Source organism: Copidosoma floridanum, unplaced genomic scaffold, assembly GCF_036245765.1.
Source record: "Copidosoma floridanum isolate Cflo_tuat_1 unplaced genomic scaffold, Cflo_Japanese_pri ptg000004l, whole genome shotgun sequence".
Classification (NCBI taxonomy): domain Eukaryota; kingdom Metazoa; phylum Arthropoda; class Insecta; order Hymenoptera; family Encyrtidae; genus Copidosoma; species Copidosoma floridanum.
Window position 1 is genome coordinate 18,544,010 of NW_028321881.1, and position 20,215 is coordinate 18,564,224.

The 20,215-nt window shown below is 34.4% G+C and overlaps 1 protein-coding gene across 1 annotated transcript in view; it reads right to left on the reverse strand.

The window, feature by feature from the left end:
- Positions 1-3,708: 3,708 nt before the first annotated feature.
- Positions 3,709-20,215, reverse strand: part of Nf-YB (nuclear factor Y-box B) — a 53,827-nt gene continuing 37,320 nt past the window's right edge. The window contains exon 2 of the mRNA XM_014348813.3: positions 3,709-4,365. Within this exon, the coding sequence (XP_014204299.2) occupies positions 3,809-4,365 (557 nt within the window). The 3' untranslated portion in view covers positions 3,709-3,808. The remainder of the gene's footprint in view (positions 4,366-20,215) is intronic.

Genomic DNA, 20,215 nt, shown 5'->3' on the forward strand with positions numbered 1-20,215 from the left:
CACGGGACCCACGACAGATTTGAAATATAAGGAATATGTTTTTGAACTCAGTAGTATTTGATTGTCTATGATAAAAAAGTAGTTTTCGTCAGATAACGTAAGCCAGCCACGGAGCAGTGGCACTTATGTGGCGAATCCTATTTTTTCTACCGAGTGCACACCAGCTTTTCAAAAACGCGCGAGCAAGGCTCCCAGATTTTCGGGAGTTCGCCGCATGCGCAGTGCGCATCACCCTCTCTCCATAGAGCAAGCTGGAGCGGGAGAGCCCCCCTACCCAGACCTTTAACCTAAGCCCCGTCCACTTCTCACAACTTAAATATGACATCTTGTCAAGTACGAGTACAATCGACGATAGCCGCGCGGGCTAAGTATTTGCCCCAGCCAAACTTGCCAGCTTTCGAATCTCACTAATTTTTTTTTTTGTTTTTTTTTTTCATCTGCACAATTTTTATACGTTAAGTTTTTGTATTAAAAAAACATTTTGTTGGTTTATTGCCTTTTGTACGCTTGGTACATGTGACGAGTCGTCACTATAGACAATTTCAACAAAGCAAAGTAATAAATTTTTTTTTTTTTTCTTAAATGCTGGTAGTTTTTCTTAATTTTTAATTTTTTTTTTTTAATGTACGTTATACATAAAGTGTCATGACAAGTTTATGTAATTATGTAAGCTCATGTATAATGTTTCAATACTAAGACATAATTTAAAAAAATACTATGTACAAGACAAGGTAAGTAAAATTATAAAACAAAATATTCGTCATTTATTAAGGAAATCAAAACATTAATACTTAGTGAGTTAAGCGTCGAGTAATGATAATTAAAGTATTATTTAGTATCTAAAAATCACCAAACGTCACGTCTTGATCATTGTTAATGTAATTCACTATTACATTATTAAGATCGGTAAGCAACACTGTTTAATACATTAATCCGTCCCGAATTGAACGAACTTTTTTTTGATTGGTGTATCGTTAATAACTTACTTCTCTACAAGTATTTACTCTTGAAAATACGTCTCGTCGAAAAATATAGATTGCCATTAAAGCACGTGCTGCAATTTCTCAATGTTTTTCTGTATGTACCCTAAACACACTCGACAAAAAATATTAAGAAAATTCATGCTGATTTCAAATAGTGTGATTAATAAAATCTATAAATTTTTAGTTGTTATTAAATAAATAAACAACTTTTTTTTCGCTCAGAGTATGTTTATTACAGCACGCTCTCTCTGTCGTTTCTCCATATACTTTAATTATCATTACTCGACGCTTAACTCACTAAATATTAATGTTTTGATTTCCTTAATAAGTGACGAATATTTTGTTTGACAATTTTACTTACCTTGTCTTGTACATAGTATTTAAAAAAATTATGTCTTAGTATTGAAACATTATACATGAGCTTACATAATTACATAAACTTGTCATGTCACTTTATGTATAACGTACATTAAAAAAAAAAATAAAAAAAAAATAAAAACAAACTAAAAGCATTTTTTTATTAAAAAAAAAATTTATTGTTTTGCTTTGTTGAAATTGTCTATAGTGACGACTCGTCGCATGTATCAAGCGTACAAAAGGCAACAAACCAACAAAATATTTTTTTAATACAAAAACCTAACGTAAAAAAATTGTGCAAATGAAAAAAAAAAAAAAAAAAAAAAATTATCAGTGAGATTCGAAAGCTGGCAAGTTTGGCTGGGGCAAAAGACTTAGCCCGCGCGGCTATCGTCAATTGTACTCGTACTTGACAAGATGTCATATTTAAGTTGTGAGAAGTGGGCGGGGCTTAGGTTAAAGATCTGGGTAGGGGGGCTCTCCCGCTCCAGCTTGCTCTATGGAGAGAGGGTGATTGCGCACTGCGCATGCAGCAAACTCCCAAAAATCTGGGAGCCTTGAGCGCAAGGTAGAAAAAGTATTTTTTTTTTTTACCCTAAATAATCTTCATTTCATATTTTTATATTAAAAAGACACTTTATGTATAACTATGTTTTTTGATCAGTGAGTATTATATATTAGGAAAAAGCAAACTATGTTTATATTTTTTTGTTCAATAACATATAAACAACGAGAACGAGAAAGAACAATAATAGACGGCGAAGAGTATTAACACTACCTACCTACATAAAGGTACATACATTAGTTCAACAAACGTTTGTGTGTATTACTTTCTGCGTCTCTCTATCTTTTTTCGGGTTCGGATACCTGTTTACTGTGCGTATTTGCACACGTGTGCGAATTTAGTTGGGTTGGCTATTTACTAGAGACGGGTTAAGATGAAGTTTGAGTAAACACAATTGGAAGAACCCGAAAAAATTTTTCATTATGGTCAAATATTAATATTTTAAAATAATCCTGTTCACCAAGAAGAAATTTTATAAAAATGATGAAGAAATGATACTTATTCTAATATTAATTAATCATATTCTACAAGCACGAAATATTTAAAAAGGCAATGAAAAAGACTTACCTGTACGAGTACAATACAGAGAGAGAGAGAAAGAGAGCGCGCGAGAGTAGACGATTGATGGCTTATTCTATCTCACATACTTTTACAGGTACCGTCAAAATGCCTTTTTTATTTTTTTTTTTAATTGTTTGGCGATTGTCAAAACAAAATCAAAAGTGCTTATGGATAGGAAATTTTTCGTTGGTATTTATATTTTTTTTGTATAAAAACCGTTGAAAGATGTAAGCAAAACGAACTTTAAATCACAATTTTACACAATTTTGACATTATTAGACCATTAAAAAAGAATCATAACTATTTTTTTTGAAATCGGCGGGATGAATTATGTATATGTATAACAAGTCCAATTATCAATTAATTTTTGGATTCAGAAGTTTCTCGGTTCGTGCCCATAAATAATAAGAACAAAGATTGGATTGGCAGGCTGCATAGCCCAATCGATAAGGTCCCTGACTACCCATCCTAAAGATGTGGTTCGATTCTCAGAGTACTCACACACACACACGCGCGCGCGCGCACGCACACATCCGTACGTGTATGTATAAGCTGTATAATACAATACATGTATGATATTTTATTTTTATATACTATTCTACAAAGCTATAATAATACGGTATTACACTTTACAAATAAGAGAGGGGTGGCAGTAAGCGCGTGAAGAAAGAGACAGAGAGCCGAGCCTAGCCAAGCCTAGTTTAACCGGAGATCCGGAGATCATTCGCACATTCTCCTGTACAGCATACCATGTATGCAATGTACATCTATATATTTTTCGTAATACTTTTTCGTTACGGTCACCACGCATTACTCACATTTACTCACCATGCTCACGCACGCCTATAGATGTTTCACATAAAAAAAACTTTTGAACGTAATAGTTTTCCACTTTTTGGTCTGGACTTTTTGACCTCCAGCTAAAATTACTGGATGTTAAGATAATAAGCAAGAGCATGTAACTTAATAAGTTTTAGGGTGTTAGAATAGAGTATAAAAGCCTCAAGTCTAGAGACACTGGGTCACAAAGCTTAAATACAATGAGTATGAAAGCTCTCAACGGTAGGTTGAGTTAATTCTTATGCTTACTAGACAGAATTATTTAGCGTATAAGATTTTTAAGATTGGATTACAGGTTACAAGATAAAATTTTTAGAACTAGGAAATATGGGGTAAAAATTCTTGAATTAATACTTTTAAGTTTAAACACTTGTTTAAATGGATAATTACTTCCTCTTATATAAAACAATTGTATAATTGTTTAATGGAAAGGTTATAAAGCTACACAATCAAACAAATAGAGTATGGGAAGTTTTGACAGTTGTTTACCAATAATTTAGTTTTATGGTAAATGAAATTGCATTTGATCCGATGTAGAATAACTATATATGATAGGTGCTTCTGATGTGGACGCATCTCCTGTTGCTGCGATCGTAAATATTTGATCCTCGTAAATAGTAGTAGAGTGAGCATTATCTTCTTTTCTATTTTCATTGACAGTATTTATGTGAGTATTAGTTGAAGGGCTGTCACCTTTTGTTGCCTCTCTATATTTTTGCAAATAAATTTTCAATGGTTCAACATAGTTGTCAAATCCAAGAGTAGTCATAGCAAAGAGAATATCTTCACCATTTATAGTTTTTCTCTTTTCCATATGACAGCGATCACTAGATTCAGATGTAATAAATGAGATAAATTCAGATACACATTCTTGCACACATTCTCGAGCATCTTTAGCAATTTTTCCTGCTTCTGGGATTGCACGTTTCATTATTTTTGCTACATTAGCAATTGGAAGAAATCGATCTTGTTCTCTCAAAGGACCAGAGGAGCTTATATTTACTCCTTGTAGAGGATCGGCATGACCGTGATTGGACTCATCTGTATTTTCTGGATCATCTGAAAAATTTTGTAAAAATTATGGAACATCATTTGTGCACTAAATACATAAAGTGTAAGTTAATTTGTAGGACTATAAAAATGCCACCTTACAAACTGAATAATATTTCTTTTTAATCAATTTTTTTTTTTTGTAAGAACATGATGTTTTTAAGATGTATGCATTTTGTAATATATGTAGACAGTTTAAGCTCAGTAGTCAGAATATAAGTTAGAGGAATATTTCTGTTATACGGCTTGTGTAAATTATAGTTTTTCTGGGTATACATACTACTGCAATATAGCTCACTAGTAGATTAATGTTATGATTTTAAAGATTACTAGTTTGAATAACTACGTTAAAGCAATGTAATTAAGGATTTAAAAAATCGTATGAACAGTTATATTTTTCATACAGTACAGAAGTCCCAGTGTACTAAAACTAAAAAATTTTTATTAAAAGCACTCTTTATTATTAATAATACAGAAATTTAAAATAAGTGATAAATTCTAAGAGTAAGGCAAATAATGTCATGCAACAGCATTTAATATTTTCTATTAGAAACCTCCTTACTACATGTGGTCAACGTTTTGCGTAGGCCCAGTATACCCAGCAAAGCAAAGGGAAAAATAGGAGAAAAAGAAGGGATTTGAATAGTTTTTATGTAGGATCGTTGACGGGACTCATGAGAATAATTGTACCAACTATCTCAACCACAGACACTAGTATCGCAAGATGTTATTTAAAATTACGATGTATATTAACATACCAATTACGCATGCAAGGTGATGTAACAGAGCAGGATGCTGTACCATATTTTTTTGTCGCAAGTCTATATCTGATCAAACAATCAAGGCATACAAATTTTTAATTTAAAACATCTTCTATTTTTCATAATGCAGGAATTTAAATTCTGCGATTAGTCAAGGGTGAGGAGGAAAATGACATACAAAAGTATTTGACATTTTTATAAATCGCAAAAAAATGTCAAAATAAAATTTTAAGATTGGAAAAATAAAATTTAGCGAAGAAAAAACTCCACGTAAGCTATGAAACATAATTATAACAATAAAATTAAACTAAATTTATAAGAAAAATATCGTAGTGACAACTTTAAAGCTAAAAAAGTATTTTTTGAAGAAAATTAAATTATTGTGTTTACTTAATCTGATACAGGTAACTTGAGAGGATGTCTACATAAATCGATTAATACCAAAAAAAATAGAAAACGCTGTCAGTGATGACTTCTGTAATGAAATTTGAAAGAGAAATTCTCGAAGGACACTGCAGTCTGACGTATACAGGATGCTCTTATAATTAAATAATTTAGATTCATTAAAATACAAATATCATGAAAATCGACTAATCCAGACTGACATTTAACTCTTTAGGTACCGTGGATAACCAAAAAATCCACAGTTCCACTCTACTTTTTAGACGAATAATCTCTTTCACAAATTCTCTCACTGAAACTTAAGACTTTATTTTGTGAAATAGTTTTTCATTTTACTTAAAACCACTTACATCACACATCCATAACAGCGCTGACTTTCTTTCACAAATAAAACATTTTATTATTCCTGATGAATATTTTTTCATCATTAGATGTTACTTAACTATTCACTTATATTGACAATTTGTCATAAATAGTTTAGAAATAAATTTTTATTAAATAAAATAATTTTCAAAAATTTAATTTCACAAACAAGAGAAAAACCTACCTTTTTATTTTCTAAAGCTTTATTTTCTTTGTACATAAAATTTAAAAAACAGATTTTTTGTATTCCTACAGGCTCCTCCGATCACCGTTATTTACAGATTTAATCATAGAAAACTTGGAGGTTTACGCTTCACGCGAACTAAAGACTGCACACAACTGTGCCCTACTATTTTATTAAAAATATATGTATGATTCCTAATTATGTGTGTGGGTCATAATACGCGAACGGGCATATTCTAAGAGCGAGGATAAATGAATGGATGTTCAAATGTAAAAATTTTTTGTAGGCTCGACTGGATCTGTACTGAAAATTTTTTTACAACTTCCTCATTTTGTTTAAGATAATTAGGAGCAATAAAGGCTCGTATAAAATCTTATTTTTCTTACCATGGGATGAAAGTTTAACTGCTGCTTTGCGCCCTCGGGTCACACTTTGCGCCCTTGTAATCACTTTGAGTCCACGGGCACCAAAGTACTTTTCTGCCCCAGGGCCTAAAGGAATTTACTGGGCGCTAAGTGTGTCCTCGGTTAGAAAAACATAATACGCGACTCAGACACTAACCTACAACAAGTGCGCCCTTCGGGCGCTCATGTTTGTTCTTTGTGCCCTAGTGACGTAATGCACCATTAATCCAGATAACGGCACTGTCAATGAGAATTTGATTATGTCCTTATATTTATTGCTTATATGATTACATATTATTACACTTATAGCTTTCTGACCATTACCATATGTACGTCACAATACGAGTCAAAAATCCAACAGTAAAGAAAGAAACAATAAAGGCGTTGGCGGATAGCATTACGAGTTCTTAGCAAAAATAAAGAGCGCTGCGGGCTTTATAAATTTGTCGAAAAATCCATACTGTGATGCACAAAATAAAAATCAAACTTCATCCTTGAACTTATATCATATACCAAACAGCTGTATTTTGACCCACCACCTAGGTATATCAAGCGAGCACTATTAACTTGAGTTTTTTTATTCCTAATGAGCACCATAATTTGTTGCTAATTTCCAAATTAAAAAACGTGTTGCTCGAGCCAGTTTATGATAAATCGACATAGTGCTAGTCTGATATCAAGCTATCACTGCACTTTGCGTATCTTTCTGTAGGAGCAAACTTACAGGCACCAATATTTGTCATTAATTTTTCGCTGTAAAAAAGCCCTATTGTCAACTTTGTCGTAAGCCCAGCATCTAACTGTCTAGCTATAAGTGTCTTAAAGGACATTCAGGTTAAAAAAGGTAATATTACAATTTTTCAAATAGAATGCTAGTTTTTTTTTATTTTTAGCTTACGAAAGACTAATTACAACTGTTTCTTGAACAGTTGCAATCAATATAATGCAAATAACCACTTACTGCAGTGGCCTAAAGGTTATTCATAAATTTTTTTCTAATCTCTAGTTAATGCTACGTCAATTGTTTCAACCAGTCAAACTAACCTTTATCAGCTGATTTTGTACATCTATTAAAGTTATCAAGATTCAGTCTCATACAGCTTATTAAGACCGTTAGTAACCGTATATTGTTAACTTGAATAGGTTGATTTTGATACTTCTTGTTACATTATGTATCATTATTATCACTGTTTTATGTTTTTATTGATTTTTTATTATTATTTTCAACAACTACAAAGTTTCTTCTACAGTAAAACTAAATCAGAATTCAACATATCAATTAATAAAAACCAAATTGCAAAATGCTGAATACTTGTTTTACATGTGGAAATTAAGCTTGTGACAAGCATGTTAATTTAATAATTACTTTTCACCATGCTGCGTCAAAAGAAAGAATCTTTTTTACCGCTTCGTGTAACCACACATTTACTAAAAACACATAATTACTTAGCTTACTTATGTCTCTCAGTAACTGACATCTTTAGTTTACTTTGTAGATATACGAGTTTACATAAATCATTAAGTTCAATATTCACAGCCAAAAGTAATTAACTCTAACAGATTTACATTGATTTTAAAACAGAGTTCAGACCGTCATACCTACGTAAAACTACGTAATAACGTGAGGATACTATGATATAGGGATATAATACAATTATGAAAGCAGTTTATTTTACTTTTTTTCTAAGTGAAATAAAAAGATATGTAAGGATTTTTTCATCTCGTTTCTAACCAATAAATATAAATTAAACACAATTGTGTGTACAAATTTTTATGGAGTAACATAAGTTTTAAGTTTTTTCTTATGAGTGTGTGGAGGAATTTTTTAACATTCATGCTTTTTTATTTCATAGTCTCTTTTTTATACGTATGAGAGACTTTCTTAAGAGTTTTGTCTGACTATAGCAACATTCAAGCACTACTCACACCGCCAACGCCATTTACCGTGTTACAAATTTAATGATTACTCCCCTGGAAGACAAAAAGGCACAAAAGAAGAGAGAAGAAGGAAAATAACGAAGAATTTCGGAGGGCAGCTCACTCTTAAAGGAATGAGAGGAGAAGCACTTAAGTATCTGGGCGAAGCTTGAATCTTGGCTTTCTTTGGAACAGAGTTGGAGAATATTGAATTTGGTGTTATTTTATGTGTGTGTAGATGTTTGAGTTTACTGTAAATTGTGTATTGGAAGCGTACTAGTGATTAGTGTAAGTGCTGTATAGGGTTGAGGCCGTAAGGGATTCGGCGGACAAATGGGTGCTCCTGAAGAGAGCGTACTAACTAACGTCGTGGTTATTCGGCGAGATTATGGAGATGCATCCGATGGAAGCATGGGAGATTAAAGACCTAAAGTATTTTGGGGGTTTTCAGGATTATGTGCGAAAGCGCATGAACGTCATATAAAGTCGAAGCGCCCAGCGTGGAGGTTCGAAAATGCGACGATGGTGGGGTTTGGGTGATCCATAATGGAGGCGTGGATTTTTTACGCAAGGACAGGGGCTGCTAGTATTGAAGGGACGATGTTGAACTCCTTGATGATCTGAGTATTCCTGGTGTGCCACGGAATACCCAGGACAGACCTCAGTATTTTCATGAAAGGGCCTTTGATGACCTTTAATCGGTTTCCTTCAGTAGTTCCCCACGTTGGTATCGCATAGGTGCTGATGCTCTTGATGATGGCGTTGAAGGTGCGCAGCTTGGTCTTCTGGGAGACTGCTTTGTTGTTAAACAAAGAGCTTCAGTTGCACGAAGACTCCGTATGCCTTGCAGCGAGTGCTGTTGATGTGACGAACGTACGTGAGTCAACGTTCTAGCGTGACGCCGAGGTACTTGGCGAAGCAGCTTCAGTCGATTTCTACTACGTTGACCTTAATATTCTGTAGGTTCTTTCTTGGATTTTTCCAGGAGACGAGCATGGATACAGTCTTTACCTCATTTACAACCAGTTTCCAAGGACTGTACAAGTTATGGAGAGTGACGATATGCTCGTTCAGAAGGGTGGTGCACCGAGAGTGTTGTTTTGACGTGCAACTGACCGCAACGTCATCTGCATAGACGTATGTGTTGATGTCTTCGCACTGGGGCTGGTCATGGCAATATATGTTGAAAAGGGTGGGTGAGAGTTGGGAGGTTATTGGGCGGGGGTCAGAGAGGGAGTCGCCTACTTTAACGCGGATGACTCTGTCCGAGAGGTAAGATTTGACGGTGCCGATGAGGTAGTGCGAAAAACCTAACTGAATAAGCTTATACAGAAGGCCCTCGTGCCAAACTCTGTCGAAGGCCTGCTGTACATCTAGAAAGGCTATTGCGGTGAAGTTTTTGTGGATGAGGCTATCGGAGCGGTCTTCGGTGACTTTCAGAAGCTGGTGTACAGCGAAATGTCTGGCTCTAAAACTGTACTGCACGTCTAGAAGAATGTCGTTTTTCCGTAGAATGCTAGTTTAGGCGGGTAAGAATGACGCTTTTGGTGATTGGGCGAGGAGAGTAAACTAATCGGACAGTGGCTCGAGGGGTTGATGAGGGGTTTTCCGGGAGGCAGATGACCGTAGCCTTCTTCCAAGCGCTTGGGAAATAACGAAGGCGCATCACAGCGTTGGTGATGTTGCAAATCGCCGTGATGAATTTTTGAGGGAGGATTTTTAGGATGCTGTTGGAAATAACGTCTTTTCCAGGGGCTTTACGGGTTTTTAGGGAGCGGATGATACCACTGATTTCGAAGGGTGTGCAGTGTTCGAAATCCGGGTTGTCGAAGACCTGTTGCTGCACCGTGTGGTTAATTCTCGCGTGTTCCTGTGTTAGTTCTTTAGCACTAAGTTTGGGGGAGCATTGATTTATTAGTGAATTTGCAAAGATCTCTGCTTTGTCTAAATCTAGTAAGTAGAGTTTATTCCCTTGTTGAAGGGGGGGGAGGGAAGGCAGTTTATTACGAAGTTTTTTAACGACCTTCCAAGCATTTCTTGGGTGGGACTCTGCCTCGGCTATGAATTTGTTGAGTTCTTGTTGCGGAATTCAAAAACTTGGGATTTGACTTCATTTTCAGAGAGTTGAGGTGAACTTTTAGTTCAGGGGTTCTCTATTTTTCTAGAGTTTTTGGACTCTTTTTTTCTTCTTGATGAGACGCAAAAGGTTGCGGGGAAGTTTGACTGAGTGCTGGGGGCTGTAGTTGGTATGTGTGCACCTGTTAAGTTTGTCTGTAAATTCGTCAACTGTTATGTCGAGTTTCGTTTAGTATCTGATAGGACGACATTCAAATGAAGAGGATTCGAGGTTATACGCGAAGTGGACCCAGTTTATGCAGCTAGTGGTAACAGGTATGGCGAGGAGGGACGTAGGGATCTCTAGGTAGAGTGGATTATGGTATATGGGATATGGTTGATGGAGATGATTCTAATGAAGGCGGATGAAGTAGTGTGTACTTCGACTCCAACTGCTTGGCAGTTGGTAGTATCCGTACTGATGACTCGATGGCGAATGCCAGTGCGAACAAGGATGGCCATTTCGCCATGGAATTTTTTGCGTCTGTCACGTCTGTGTACCGTGTAGTTTGGTATGTAGAGTGTCTTTGTGTTGTCAAAGTGCAATTCTGTAATGCATGCAATGCTGATGTTTTTTGTCTGAAGTATATGTGTAAGTTTAGTCATTTTGTGTGAGATACTGTTCACGTTCCAGTTGAGTAGCGTGAAGTCTCTGTCTATCGTGCAGCTGTTCTGTTGCCCTCAAAACCAGACACTCTTTGGTCGAGGCTTGACAGCAGTGTCATTATAGAGTAGAGGATTGTCTCTGTAGTGGGGAGTGTGTTGAGCAGAAGAGTTAGGGTTCGAGCTCTTGTCTGGTGTTGTTGAGAGGATAGCACATTCGCTTATGACATCACCGGGCGAATGGTGTTCGAGCTTTGGGCTGATGTACGAAGGGTGGATTTCACAAAAGAGGGAGGAGGGGCAGTTCCTTTTTTCGGAGCGTGAGCTCCTTTTTGGGGAATTTTCGGGCATCCCCGGTAAAAAGCGCGATGCTCGCCATTGCAGTTTGCACAACGAGGGGTGACTTGGTCCGTGTCCTTTTTAGCACAGGTTGTGGTGGCGTGGTTTAAACTGCAGAAACCACAGACGAAGGCGACGTGGTAGTAGGCTACCGTGTAGTTAAATTTCTAGTAGTGGTAGCATTGGGGAACGTCGTTGGACTTACGCTTCTGCTCGACTTTGACAGAAGTACCTCCAAGTGATCTAAGGTCATAGATGGCACGGGAGTTGAGGTCCGACGCGTTGAGATTCACTGTGATCAGGGATCAGGTTCGATTACTCTTGGTCATGCGAAAGACACGACGGGCAGAGGGTACTTTATCCTGGATCATGTCCAGGATTTCAGCTTCCATGTAGCCAATATGAACTCTACGGATGACGACTACCATTTCACGGTCCTTGTGAAGCTGGTGAGTGGTCAACTCGACCTTTTTTTTTGTCAAGGTCGTGTACGATTTGTCGAAAGCTATCAACGTTCCCGAGTTACACGCGAGTGCCCTGAGAGATGGTGATCACGCGGCGGACTGGAATATTTTCTGTGGTTAGGGCTTTGTTGATCTTGGACCAGAGTTTTTGGTGCAAGATTGTGATAGGAATACTAGCAGTCTCCTCTAACTCGCGCTGCACTGCCCTCGAGGTGACGGTCGAATGCGTTTTTCCCTGCCTGGAAAGAGCTTAAAGTTGAAAGTGGGATTGGAGATTTTTCTATCTTCATGTCAAAGAGTTCTGCTGCGAAGTTGTCCGCATCAGAGTTATCAGTGCGGCGAGTGGAGTTTTTTCTAACTGCATTATAGAGGAGGAATGCGGGTAATGCTGTTACATAGGAATAGTCTGGTAAACGTTTTTTATTGAGCAATGATAATTTAAAATAAAAATATGTTTATTAACCGTGAAGCAGCACAAACAATTATGTTCTAAAATACTTAAACCAACAAAATGCTCGTCTTAAAATTTTGCAGTGCAATAGATCCAAGACCAAAATTTTAATCGTGGTAGTCGTTGCCAGTTGCCCTTTTGAACTAAGAAAAAATTTGATTTCCCTGTACTCTACTTTAAATAAAACTACACAATTTAATGTTTCAATCGTTGTTTTTTTGTAAATAAATACGTTGAACGATTTTTATATCAAACATCTATGTATACGATAGGTTTTTATTTAAGTTTTTTTTTCAAATTTCTTGTTACATTTTCATTCTATAATTATTACCACCTTTAATTTGTTTTAAATTTGTTATTCTTAGTTTTGCAATGTGACAATGCTACATACAATTGTTTGTAGGCAAATAAAAGGTTTTTTTAAATTATAAATCAACACTTTCAGATATTTGTTCTTGTAACTTACTAATTGTCACGGCAAATGCTGAAACTAAAGAAAAAAAATTTTGTACAGTATAACAGATAACAGTATTAAATTTTTTGTACTTTGTTTATGTATATATGACAGCTATTTCTGAGAACTGTGCCCAATAGGCTCTGCAATGCTGTGTTACTATGCATATATATGCTGTCGTTATTGGCATAGTGAAAAACCGCCTCAGATTTAATTGTGATATCAATTACTTACACAGCAAAGAGGACTTTATTTTATGGCTTCCAAACCATTATACCACACTTAGAATACTATAACTTTTCAGTAATAATTTTTGCTTCAATACTATACTTGCATAATTTTGTAATTAGCAGTCGTGTACTATTGCTCAAACTTATAAATGAAGTTTTTGAAGTTGGAGATCCTCACCAATACTACTAAAAACTTTAATTTTGAAATTTCTATAAATATTATTTTTAGACTGATCCACACTTTTTGAAGTTACACTATCTATGCTACAGTAAATTGATATATTTCCGTTCAGATGGTTCAAAATTTAGTTATTTAGAGAATTAGTGTACTAATTAAAAAAAGTTAGTGTGACTTAATTTATCGAATACTGATTATAATTAGCAAATATTATCACTACATACTATTTGTTAAACACGTTATTTGTTTTCCTATGTCTGGGAATTCCAAATAATTCAATTTTTCTTTTTCCAATACCTAATAACAGTTTTAAAAAGCTTATATCTATCGAATTAATATTTATGATTGATTTTAAAATGCAGAAAAAATTTCTTTAAAAAGGTGACTTAGTAATCTTTAATTAATAAATCAACTTCGCATAATTTTTTTGTTTTTTTCGTTTTGCATCCTTAGGAACACACTTTTAATATTGTTTAAGTTTAAAAGTAAATAAAAAGTTATATATCTGATTATTTCTTTTGGAAATAATATGGATGTGATGCCAGTCCAAGCCATAGATAAAATTTTTTAATACTTAGGAATGCAAATAAACGTCTTCCAGGACGTCAAGCTAGCACTATACTTAGCATATCTCCTCATAAAAGGGGCGCAGGGCAAACTTATAGAAACCAAAATTTGTCACTGATTTGTCGCTGAAAGATAGCCCTATGGCTGATTTTATCGCAAGTCTAACATCCAGATATCCAGCGATAAGCTTTTTCAAGGACGTCAAGCTAGCACTCTACTCTGCGATTTTTCTTAAGGGGTGCAGGGCAAACTTACAGACACCAAAATTTGTTACTGATTTCTAGCTGAAACATAGCCCCATTGCCGATATCGTAGCGAGCCAAGCGTCCAGCTGTCCAGCGATAAACGTCTTTAAAGAGATCAAGCTAGCACTACACTCTGGTTATCTCTTCGTGAGGCAAACATACAGGCACCCAAAATAAATATTAAAATACGACTTATGTTAGTAATGCAGGTAAAAAAAAGTAAATACTACAATTTTTTCAAAAGAATGCTATTTTTTTTTATTTTTAATTTAAAACAACGTCCAATGGTGGTACTGTCATATTTTGTATTTATTAAAAAACAAAACGACGTTTTAGCCGTTTGGACTACGTTCCGACCCTTATTAGGTACAAAAATCTATGAGTAACAAAAATTTTTTACAATACAAATTTTGGTAAAATACAATAAACGCAAATCAAGTTAAGTGTATAACATACCTCTGACTCTTACGAAAGGGATGTAAAATCGTAATGTAGTCAGAGTTTCAAGTTTAGTTGCTTTTGTACCCTGCACATACACAAATAACAAAGTACACGCACGTAAAACAATCAAATAAAAATTGCAAGCAGTTCCTTGTGAGACGCACATAAACAGTTCATGTTTTCCTAATACTATAAACGAAAGGGGTCCTCAAATCATGTATATCAAGTTATTAGCTATATTGATTTCATGTAAATCAGAGAAAGCTTAAATAAAAAAAAAAAAAAAATATCAAGTGATTCCCCTTTTCTAATTGACTTAACGAGAGACTTAAAACAACTTCTTAATTACTCTGTATCTTGTTGTCTACTAATATTAGTATCGAATTAATGTGGATATAAAACTACGGAAAAAAGGCGATTTTTGTATTTTGTCCTATGTCTAAAATTTTTATTTTATCAAAATTGAAGTTATGTGTAAATGCAATGCTATGTTGTGATAGTACAGATGTATCTCTCAGCTCTCGATGTTTGACCGACATAACAGCAGTTGCAATTCGCACATTTATTATTTTTAATTAGTTACCAACTATTATCGGATATCTTATTTGAAAATTTCTTAATTTTAGTTTGTGAAGGGCTAATTACAACCACTTTCAGAACCGTTGCAGTTAATATAATGCAAAAACCCACCCGATTTAATGGCAGAAAGGTTAATCGTGAAATTTGCTTGAGTTTTTAGTTAATGTTACATTATTTTTGTTTTGTACAGTCTGTTAACTTTTATCTGCCCGTTTGGCTTATCTATTAACGTCATCAAGTATCAGTTACATACAGCTTATTAAGACAATAGCATCACCTCGGCACAAAACTACCCTTATTTTGTCAAAATCTATATAGTATTAACAATATTACTATTAACTGTACTAATATCGAAAATAAAATTAGGCTAGAGATCTCAACCTCTACAGTGTACCAGACTAAAAAAGGACAAAAAAATTGTTAGGTGAAAGCCAAAAAAATGGTAAACATGGGAAAAATAGATATTTTGCGTACGCAGCGGGAACAGTAATTTGAATCACAAAATACAATAGGGAGATGCGCTATTCCAAGACAAGAAAAATGACCCACGTAAGGCCCAAACCAGTCTGGCCATTTCTTTGCAAATCGCAAAAAACCGCCATTTTTAGCTTAGAAACGAAACTCAATGTCTCGCGTTCCAATGGACATTGAGAGCTGAAATTTGGACCAAAGGTTGGCATTGTCAACTTTTTGCGAACCGTAGGGAAAGTCAAAAACAGGCCCTTTTGGAAAATGGACCTGAACCAGTTTTGGGTCTACGTAGGACCATTTTTTAAATGCTATATTTTTCTTTAAAATTTATTATTCAGCTTGATCTCTATCTTAATTAAAATTTCCGTAAACTTTTATTGAAAAATAGAGTATTTTTGCGAGGAATGGCAAGCCACCAGTAGAGGCTACACCCACTTCCTCGCAGTTCGGTCTCGGTATTTTCACTAGAGTACCTTCAAATTGAAATGAACGTTAAAAATAGTGATATCTCCAAACTGGAGCATCGAACATCAATATTTTTTGTAAATCTGGGATAGCTTTCGATAATATTAACTTTACACCTACCAACGAGTGCCAAATAATAAATTTAGTAGTATTTACAACAAATTGTGGTAAGCGCCTTCTTAACCTTTAATTTGTTCAGTTGCTATACTGTGGTGTGATTTTTTGAGAGTAACGTAATAAAATGTTGCATGTTATATTGTTAAAAAAAAAATAAAAAAATTGTGTTATATCTGTGGTTATTTTATGAGTAGCAGAATCTTATGTTGCATGTTTATTGACAGTGATAACTGATTGTAAAATTAATAACAAATATATTGCTAACAATAATTTAAAACATTCTTTTGGATGTTCTATATCGTTCTTTATCTTTTAAACGTAATACGATTACAGTTAACTAGAATACCATTGTTTAAGACATTCGGGTGTATTTGTAATGATGATAAACTACATGAAACTATACTTTGTGTCATAACAATTAATTTAGTATTGGTTTCGTAGTCACAAAAATATCTTTGCATCCGTTACTTTTTTTTATTTTTAACATTTTAGCGATAATGCTACATTTTTTTTGTACAATTAAGTTGAAGGACTTAGAAATTTTTTGTATGCAAGGTTAATATTATTAAAAGTCGTTAGCAATTCTGTACATACAAGATATAGAATAGCATGTAATGGTGACCTAGCTTTGTAAAGAGTGTGCGTACATACATACAAATTCATCTTGACTGGCACGGGAGAAACATCTTTGCTTCTACTTACTGGTACATTGTGCTACTTTCTTATGTTGTGAAAATTTTTCGTGCAACCGCCTACGATTAAGATTACGACGAAAATAATAACCAAGATAAAGATGAGATAGGGGATAAATCATTATTAGGTGAATAAATATTTGACGAAACGGAGGAAATATACAGTATGAAAGATTAGATCATAGACGAAAGTGAAACAGCACGTAAAAAGTTAAAACTTTCTCTCAACTTTCAGTAAAAAAATTGTGTTTGTTGTGTACCCCACCAAAAATTGACAAAGACGAGTGAGTTTTCACTACATAGATTTTGTCTACATATTAACACCATAATAACGGTTTTAGCAAAAATCAATTCAAACTAGTAACTTCATGGACTTGAAATGCTAACCAATGGTCACTTGTTAAAGTATAAGATTAAAATAAATAAATCCTCACGACAGTAGTACCTGAAGTTGTTACCTCTCGAATAGACAAGCTCTTCTTTTTGCGTATTTCGCGCGTACAAACGTTGGATTTCGTTCCGACCCCCATGGAATAATCACTTGGTGTGCGTGTTCAGGTACGCAAACTACAGTTTCTTATTGCATTTGAGGCTAGTAAATAAATTATGGGTGGACAAGTCATTGTAATACGTCTATGAGTCGTACGAGCATTACAAACTTTGAAAATTCCATTTCGAACTTTTCCATTCAAACACTACCTCACCTTAAAGTACCGGTTTTTTTTCGTTTTAGAGCAATCAATCCAAGCCAACCTTTTTTTCATCACTGTTGGGCTAAAAGACGAGACACATGTCTCGGGGTTTCATCCAATTAGCCCTTTTTCGCTATATAAGTGCAAAAACGGTGGTGCTGCTTCCAACGTTGGTAATCAAGTGGTGCACTCTATTAGGTAGCTTTATCTGGGTTTACATGAAAGCAAAAACATAGTCCTAATGATTAAAACAAAAATCTTTGAATTTTATGCCCCGAATAAAAAAGTTATAGTGATTTTATGAAGAATACTGAAGTTTAGCCAAAATCACTTTATAAGCGATATTTACGATCTAATTGAAACAGCTGTAACTTTTGAATGGAGGCATATAATCTTACAAAATTTTTCTTAATCGATAGGTCTTGGCCCCAGCTTTTAGTTAAGCCCAGTAAGAATACTTGAACTGTTGAAGGAGCTTAGCTACACGTGTTAGAAAGAGATCCAATTATTCAAAAATCGATGAAAACTAACTTATAAAATTTCGTGTAACTTTTAACTAGTTAATCTTGTAGTTGCATCCCTTTAGACATTTGTTACTGATGTTGTGTATAGTAGAAATACCATGAAAAAAATTTTATTAACCAACTTTTTTTCAAACAATTTTTAAGTCGATCTGAGCAAGTTACGACAGAATTACCTATATAAGAGCAAAAAAACAGACAAGATACGATCCAAAACTTTCAAAAAAATGTTTGAAATAATTATTAACAATATATTTGTTTTAAAGGACAAAGTTTCTTTTCTCGCGTTATGAGTTTTAGGCGCAAGGAGGTTAGACTGAAAAAAGTGTAAGAAGACTTTTTTCTGACCCCGCTATAGTAATACAGCCGTGTATAAAGCTGTACATACATTGCCACACGCAGCTCTCTATTTCTCAGCGGGCTACGAAGGACACGACGGTTTTTTTTGTTCGATTTTCTTCGGTTATATTCGGCTAGTAGCTCCTCTCTGAAGTCCCCACGCCACGTGCCGTCAGCATATACCTCCACATTTACAGCGGCTGCTGTAAGTATAGAAGTATAGCTTGACTTAACATATAATGTATTAGTCTCTCACCGCTTCTCACACCCCACGCAATTGTACAGATTGCACTGACTGTAAAAGTGGCTGTTGACGTCGTCCATTACCGAAAAACAAAAAATACGATTGATTCTCATGTTTTTCAGTAGAAAAAAGTTGATCATTTCCCTACAGAATTTTCCCAGGACTACGGAAAAAATAGTTTCGTCCAAATGAGGAGTTGCCTTCATTCATTTCTTTAGAAATTTATGAACATTTTCCAATTTTTTATTAAGTTTTTTGCTTTTATCTCCACTTCTATTGCTTGTAGAGAAATTTTACCACTGTCAATCTTTTCGTCATTAAGTTTCCTATCAAATGAACACTTTTGAAAAGTTATTATTTATTGTTTATATAATACTAATGGTAACAAAGCGCAAAACAATATTTTCATACGAAAAACCTTTCGATCAGCGTAGAAAAAAAATTATATGTCAACTTGAAAGTAATCGTGCGAAAACATAGATACAACGTTGCATAATAAGAAGCTGTTTGTAAAATTACAAAGCAATTATGAGTTTTCTGTTAATTATATTTTAAAGTGAAACTTAAAAGTGTCATTACAAACTTAACTATCGGTATACAAAAATGATTGTGTTGTTGTGTTGACAGAGTCACCATTCAAGTTTTTACTTTTTTCTAGTTCCGGAGGACATGTGCTAACACCAAACAAAATCTATTACTGTACACGAACCTAATATATCCTCAAATCACTGATTTATTTGGTCAATTCACTCATAATAATGTGTTGTTTTTTCATTCAAAAAATTGTTGCCATAAGTTATTGTTATTTATTTTATACGTGATAGATATATTTCATGATAAATATTTTTACGTTATTAACTTATTATTTTATCCTATACATTATGACTGTATATAGCCAACGTCTACGAAAAAGCGCATGGAACTTCGTTGTGACGAGAGGTCCGTAGATCCCTCACGGCTGGTTAATTTTACAATTAGTTAATTTTACAAGGACTTTTTTTTCTCTTTTGATGCATAATATGATCATATTATTATATTTGCGGTACAAAAATTACGAACATTGCTTTTATAATAATAATAAAGCTGCTGCGATGCTGGAAAACTAAGATTTTCTTGAAGTTAATTAATTTTACAATACCTTAGAATAATAATTAGGAAGTCCGACAGGGCTTATTTTTTTTTTTTTTTTTTTTTTTTTTTATGCATAACATGATATATTCATATGTTCAAAGCACAAAAATTGTAAACAACGCTTTGTTTTTAATAAAGCTGCTGCAATGACAAGAAATAGAGATTTACTAAAAGGAAATAAATTTAACAAAGCTTTCAAAATTAGTTGTTTTCGAGAAAATCTCAATTTCTCGTCATTGCAGCAGCTTTATTATAAACAAATCATTCTTTATAATTTTTGAGTTTCAAGTACAACTATAGTATTTTAGGTTTAAAAAAATATTAAATAAACTATACAGGACCTCTTAATTGTTTTTATTAGGCTTTGTCAAATTTATGCATTTTTCGGAAATCTCAGTTCCCTTCTATCGCCGCAGCTTTTTTTTACAATGAATGGTTAACAACAGTTGTGCCATAAGAGAATAAATTGGAATATGTTACACATACACAA